At 38.4% G+C, this 6,567-nt stretch overlaps 1 protein-coding gene across 3 annotated transcripts; it reads right to left on the bottom strand.

Moving 5' to 3' along the window:
• Positions 1-2,174: 2,174 nt before the first annotated feature.
• Positions 2,175-6,559, bottom strand: LOC111339818 (uncharacterized). 3 transcript variants are annotated; one of them, XM_022946537.2, is made up of 3 exons: positions 6,398-6,559; positions 5,982-6,053; positions 2,175-4,708 (listed from the first exon to the last, which is right to left on the bottom strand). In XM_022946537.2, exons 1-3 carry the CDS (start codon positions 6,498-6,500, stop codon positions 4,167-4,169), a joined length of 717 nt encoding a protein of 238 aa, XP_022802272.2. In that variant the 5' UTR covers positions 6,501-6,559; the 3' UTR covers positions 2,175-4,166. The 3 variants fall into 3 exon arrangements, with proteins under 3 accessions (XP_022802272.2, XP_022802274.2, XP_088616323.1); XM_022946539.2 differs by lacking the exon at positions 5,982-6,053; XM_088760197.1 differs by lacking the exon at positions 6,398-6,559 and having other exon boundaries at positions 5,982-6,341.
• Positions 6,560-6,567: the final 8 nt, after the last annotated feature.

The raw sequence follows: 6,567 nt of genomic DNA on the forward strand, positions 1-6,567 counted from the left end.
GGAAAAACCATTCTGAAGCACTCATGAACAAAATTCTCCATTTTTTTCCTAAAGGAAACAGAATTAACTGAAATGCAATATTCTGGTAATTAATGATTAACCGAAGAGTTACGCTTCACAATTATTACTTTGACGATGATCTGCTTAATTTAGCATATCATTAGAGCAAAGACGTATAATTCATTGCAATACATTACATTCCCTTAAACTCAGCGAAAAATTATAGGATGATTTACTCAAAACTATTCACTGAACCTGTTTACCAAGAATAGTCTCCTAAGTACATGGAGATGGGTTGGAACTCAGAGAGAAACTGGAGAAAAGAGGGAGACCAGCTATTTGATAACCTGTATTTTATCGGTTAACACACCCTTGACCATGTCATGTGATTATTCTTTATATATATCACTGTATATGAATTAAGACACATAGTGAAATAGACGAGAAAGACAACAAATAAATATAATTATATTATACTCCAGTCAAGTTTTTTGTGTGTAAAGTAAAGTCTCCAGCGTTAGAAGAAAGATTACCGCATCACAAGCCTGTTCATCAAAACCCGAGCATCAACTTACGTTTTAGAGATGATGGGCGAAGAGAAAATTGCACCATGTTTTGCAAAGCGAACCGTTTCTTGCAGTTCGAAGGAATTGAGTAGAAAGCTTGAAATCATTAGACCTCGACTAAACAATGCTGTTCACTCTTTCGCAGTGAAACCTGCGAGTTTGTTTGTATCACAACTTTGACGGGTTCTCACATTACAATATTGTCAAAATCAAATTACTGCGACAAAGTTACATGTAAAAATGAACGTCGCTCACTCAACCATTTACATTTTTATTTTCGGAAAGGCCACTAGTTCAAATCCTAGGATAAAAACCACGCGTCTTCGAAATAGGAGCGAATCTTTTAAATGAATAGCAGATAAACCATGGGGTAGTTAACTGAGGCCTCGCGCTGGGAAAGCACGGCGTTGCGGCGCGTCCTCCTGGGTGGCGGATTGGAGGGTACTCCATAACGGAGTCGTGGACCAATGTAGTCTCGGGCAAGGAAAACCCTGACAGAAAACCCTGGTCCTCCTACTCCTGGAAAAAATTATCAGTTACAGAAACTACGGGCGTCAATATGAATCAAGACTAGGGGGGAGCGGGGATCGCCGACACCGGTACCACGACGACGATGGGTCAAAGCCTTCGGGAAGCTCATCGTCCGACGAGATCCTTAGCAAGCCCCAGAACAACCCTCGCCATTGGACATTGGAACGTGAGGACACCAGAGGGAAGAAGGAAAAGAGGCTGACCGAAAACAACACGGCGGCGAATGGTGGAAAAGGAGAGAAACGGCGCAGGCTGGAAAACATGGAGTGCTGTACACCATGCAGCTGCAGACCGAGCACAGTGGAAGAGAGACGTCCAAGCCTTATGTGCCCCCTGGCACAGAGAGGATTTAAGGTTAAGGTCAGGTAAGTTAACTGAGGAGTGAAGGACAGAAGATCACTTAATTTGTTCCCTGGCTATTTAACAATTATTCCACGAGCGCGTGTTGGATATGAGATGATAGATAGCCAACGAGGCGCGTAGCGCCGAGTTGGCTATAATTATCTCATATCCAAAAAACGCGAGTGGAATAATTGTTTTATTAAAAAAACGCCCCCAAGCTATTAGACAAATCTTCTCGACTTTATTTTGTGAGAAGAAACCGGATTTAACAATGTACAGAAATTAGATTATGGTATATTGGCTCATATACCATAATGGCTAAGCCAATAAAAAGTCTTGAATTGCATTATCCAATGATCCAGTTTTTAATAAATCATATTATTAAAAACTGGATCATTGGATAATGCAATTCAAGACTTTTTATTGGCTTAGCCATTAAGGTATATGAGCCAATATACCATAATCTACAAATATGGTAAGCGTACGTGTCAGCTTAAAATTAAAAGGGAGCTAAAAATTTAATAAAATTTAATAATTTAATTAAACGTTTTTAATAAAACAGTTATTCCACTCGCGCTTGTTGGATATGAGATGATTATAGCCAACTCGGCACTACGCGCCACGTTGGCTATCAATCATCTCATATCCAACGCGCGCTCGTGGAATAATTGTTAATCATATTGAAAACTTTCCGGGAAAAATGGTCAGGCTTGTGCGGATTTCACCAAAAAATCATCCGTACAGTAACTTTTGTTTCTCTAAACATCACGACTGAATTAAACATTCCAAACGAAAAGAAAAGAAATAATTTGGCGAATACGAAGGCTCGTAACTTGTTTGAGCAATGAAACGGCGCGAAGGTTTCTAAACGACGAATGCCAAATGATTTTACTGCAACGTAATTTAATTTTTTTGCCCGCATCGAAATTATGAGTCATAAACTGAAAATCGTATCAAACGAAAAAATTTCGAATTTTCCCAAGTATCAGCTTGAGGAAAAACTCAGATAAGACTTATTTTACCTCCCAGCCTTTTCCCTTCCTTCCGCGATTCCTTTGTAGTTTCTCCGCGTTTCTCAGTCTATTTTCTAGAGCTCTTTATCTTCCTTCTCACTTTGCTTTTCGTCAGAATTTCGCCTTTTTACTCAAGTTATTTCTTGTGTCGTTTTTTCCGCTTTCCTTTTCCCTGTGTTTCTGGCTATTTGGTCCAGTCCTTTCTCACCCTCTCACGCGCCGCTCACGATTTGCTCTACGCTTTAGCTTCTTTTCTCCATTTCCCGCCTCGGCTCACTTCAACCTAGTCTCAAAAAATTTGAATTAAGATAAACTCTACCAGTTGATATAACTTTTTCTATCAATATTGATACTTTGTAAGTTGATGGGAAAAACGAAAATTACTTAAAAATGATATTTCCATGTCGACTCAATCGGCCTGATATCCCGCTCAAAACCCTTGCTGACGCGGGCTCCACACCAGCCAGCCCACGTGAAGCCCTCGTGTTATGCCTAACTTAGAGCCCGCGGTACACTGCACCTGGACACCGAATTCGAGTATGCGCACTTCATGAGGCTGCTCCTTTGTTTACTAGCGCAAGTGCACCCAATTTCTTAGTCACAGACTGCCACACAAGCACGCATGCATATGACGTTCTCCTTCCTCCTCAGGGATACCCCTTCTGGATGATTAATGCAAAGAAATGTGCCTGCAATTCAACTGTTTGTGCATGCTAAAACTGGAATCTTGTACATGTGGACGGTCGTACGTTCATGTGTGAACCAAATTTTTTGGGCTGGATGAGTCACCAATTTTGAATTAATGACTAAGTCGAAAACAAATCCAGCCTGATATTAACTCAACCAGATGTCCACTTTTATGTAAAAAAGCAAATCCCCCATGAATGATAAGTCAAAAACCAACTCCCAAGCTTTCCCCATGCTAAGGTGCTGACAAGGAGAGCTTGTTTAGCGATCAAGAACCACTTTAGTTGGTGATCATCTCTTATTTTTGTGACCTTAATGTGTTATTCAGACTGATATACATGCAATATTAAGCAAGCGTGAGGTCAAGATGGCTGGATATTGGCCGAGGTCTTTTTTATGCACTTTTATGGACTGAGATGAAGTTGAGGTCCATAAAAATGCCAAAAAAGAACGAGGCTAATATCAAGCCATCTTGACTGAACAAGCTTGGTTAATAAAGGATTTATTATATTGCAAAAAGATTTCACGTTATTAAGAATTAAGATTCACTTCTTTACTTTGAGAGACAGGAAAAAAAGCCAATTGTGTTTGCAGCACAAACTCATGAGAGTTGTTTCTGTTTTCTTTGTTTTGACTATCTTCTGCCACTTTTTGCATTTCTATCTCCGAAATTGTCCAACAATTACAAACTTAGTTCTAATTATTTTTTTTCATGCGAGGGATCAATGTGGGCAATCCCATGTAGGGAAGATGGGCCCATCTTGCCCGCTTGGGTAGCCAATCAGATGGTAGTTGCTTTTAAGCGCAATCAAAGGGTTAATCTTCTTTAACAGCCACAGTGAAGAAGCAGAAAAACTATTTTTGCACATGAAAGCAAACAACCTGTAACTAACATGAATACCACAATAAATTGTCTGAGAAATTCAATTTAAGAAATGCCTTGAACTTGCTGTACAAATATAAAAAAATCTCTTTGCTTAGGAAGAAGGTTAGTCTTGAATGCAAGAGGGGATTTTAGTCCATATAGTCACTTGCAAACTGCTTCAAAAACATCCAACGTTCTCTTAATTTCCTTAACTTGTTCAGCCAAGTTTTGAACTGGTTTCAGGCTCACATTCAGTTCTTCACATCTTGCAATCAGAGTGTACATAGATTTAATGTTGACATCCACTGCCTCGCTCACATGATCGACACAATTGTTGTAAGCACTCAGGCAATCTGTGCTCACTTGAGACATGGCCTTCAAACTGTTGCCTAAAGTTCTAAGCATATGGTCCAAGTTCTCCGCTATGTCACTGGCTCTTATCTCTAATTCATTCAAGATGTTCGGATCAATTGGTGGGATTTCCGACAAGCATGATTGATGGACATCCTCCCAATCATCCAATGATGTGACTTCACTCTTTGTAATTTCTTCATAGGCATCGACCGCTGTCCCTGATCCTGATGCAACTTTGTCTTTTACTAATTTTACATCAGTTGCTTCTAATGTTACCCTAGATTCATCTGCTGATTGAATATTTGTACATTCCTTTTCTTTTATTCCCTGTTCCACTGATAATCCAGTTCCTGAAATTAAGATCGTACATGGAGTTTAACCCTTCAACTTTCAGAAATGATTAATGACTAACTTCTCCCTACAATGTCCATACATTATCTGGCCAATAGGTGATGAGAATACTCAAACTAATCAATTAGAAGTTGTTATCTCAATTTTACACTAAATTCTCAAAATAACTTTACAAGGAAATGTGTAGCAACTGGAGGGGAGAATCAACAATAAAATTTTGGAAGTTACAAGGTTAATCAAAGCATTGTACTTCATGTTGCATTTGCACTCCTCATCAGTGACAAATCTAAGCAGAGTCTGCCAGACTCGTATATCACTGCACATTCTATCAATATATCATTTGAGCTAGAGGGTGAAAAAAATTTGATGTATTCTGATCCAATGTTGGACCTTCTCTATCAATAACTGGTAGTTCAAGCCCATTAATATAATTATAATCACTGAATAGTGTATTGTGATTGTCTGAGTGATAATCATTAGCCTTGAAAACTGTCATCAGTCAAAGTGACTCAAAGTTGGAAAACCTGAGGTGAAAATTGCTTGCAATATGATTTTGGCTGGAGTTTTTTAGCCAAAACAATTGGTGTTCTACAAACAGATAATTTGTGAAAACACCTGGATTGCTAGGTTAGCCACATACTTTTTCTGTGACTTTCATATATTTTTTTATAAACTCACTTTAATTTATATAAATGTGTATTTCTATTATTTTTTTAAATAAATTTATATAGTAGTTTCTTTTCTATTTAGATCCTTAATGTAGGGCTAACTTTTGGGTTTTCTTTTTCTCAGTAACAGTGCATATTTGAATAGCGCTTGTTATTTTTTAAAATAAAGTATTATATGCATATATATGTAAATGAGAAACGTCGAAGTAAACGTTAAACAGTGAGGCGTAAATTACCAACAGCATTATCAACATCTTCTTAGCCACTGTCGTCACAAATTAGGGGGGAAATTTCCTCAGTGCTGTTTGGCTTAGGTAAAAAATATGGTTTTTTTAAGGAATGGAAATGGAGAGTTGCGTGAAGTTCTGAAGTCGAAGGTTTTCAGTGTAAGTTCTGAAATTCGGTAGAATCGAATGCCTGATGAACTCTTCTACATGCCAATACTACCATAGCGATAATATACACTATCTTTGCAATTTTAATTTCCTCTGAACGCTTAAAATGCTGAGTCAACTGGAAAACAATAAGTTCATCGAGTGAAGTGTGTCGTGATATCAGCTGAGTTAAAAGTTATCAATGAGATATAAAAATTGCCTACTGTTACCTTGAACAACGTTTTTCGTGCTCGCAGAACTATCTTGAATTGCAGTTTCTTCAGGGGTGCTTGCTGCAAGCTCTGTCACAGATGTTGGAGGTGAATCAGCCATGTATATATTGTGGAAAATTTCCGAAAAGTCACGTTAAACTGACCGAAAACTGAGCAAATTCGATGAGAGATCTTCGCTTGGGTTGTCAGTGTTATGAAATTCGGTAGAATCTAATGCCTGATGAGCCATTCTACATGCCAATACTACCATAAAATCAACATAAACTATCTTTGCAATTATTTTAATTTCCTCTGAGCGCTTAAAATGCTAAGTCAACTGGAAAAAATAAGCTAATCGAGTGAAGTATGTCGAGATATCAGGTGAGTTGAAAGTTACCAATGAGATTATACTTCCTATAAAATGCCTACTGTACCTCGAACAACGGTTTCGGTGCTTACAGAACTGTCTTGAACTGCAGTTTCTTCGGCGGTGCTTGCTGCAAGCTCTGGAGTTGAAGTTGGAGGTGAATCAGCCATATAAATTGTGGAAAATTGCTGAAAAGTCACATTACACTGACCGATTTGATTACTGATGAGAGATCTT

Source organism: Stylophora pistillata, chromosome 5 (assembly GCF_964205215.1).
Source record: "Stylophora pistillata chromosome 5, jaStyPist1.2, whole genome shotgun sequence".
Classification (NCBI taxonomy): domain Eukaryota; kingdom Metazoa; phylum Cnidaria; class Anthozoa; order Scleractinia; family Pocilloporidae; genus Stylophora; species Stylophora pistillata.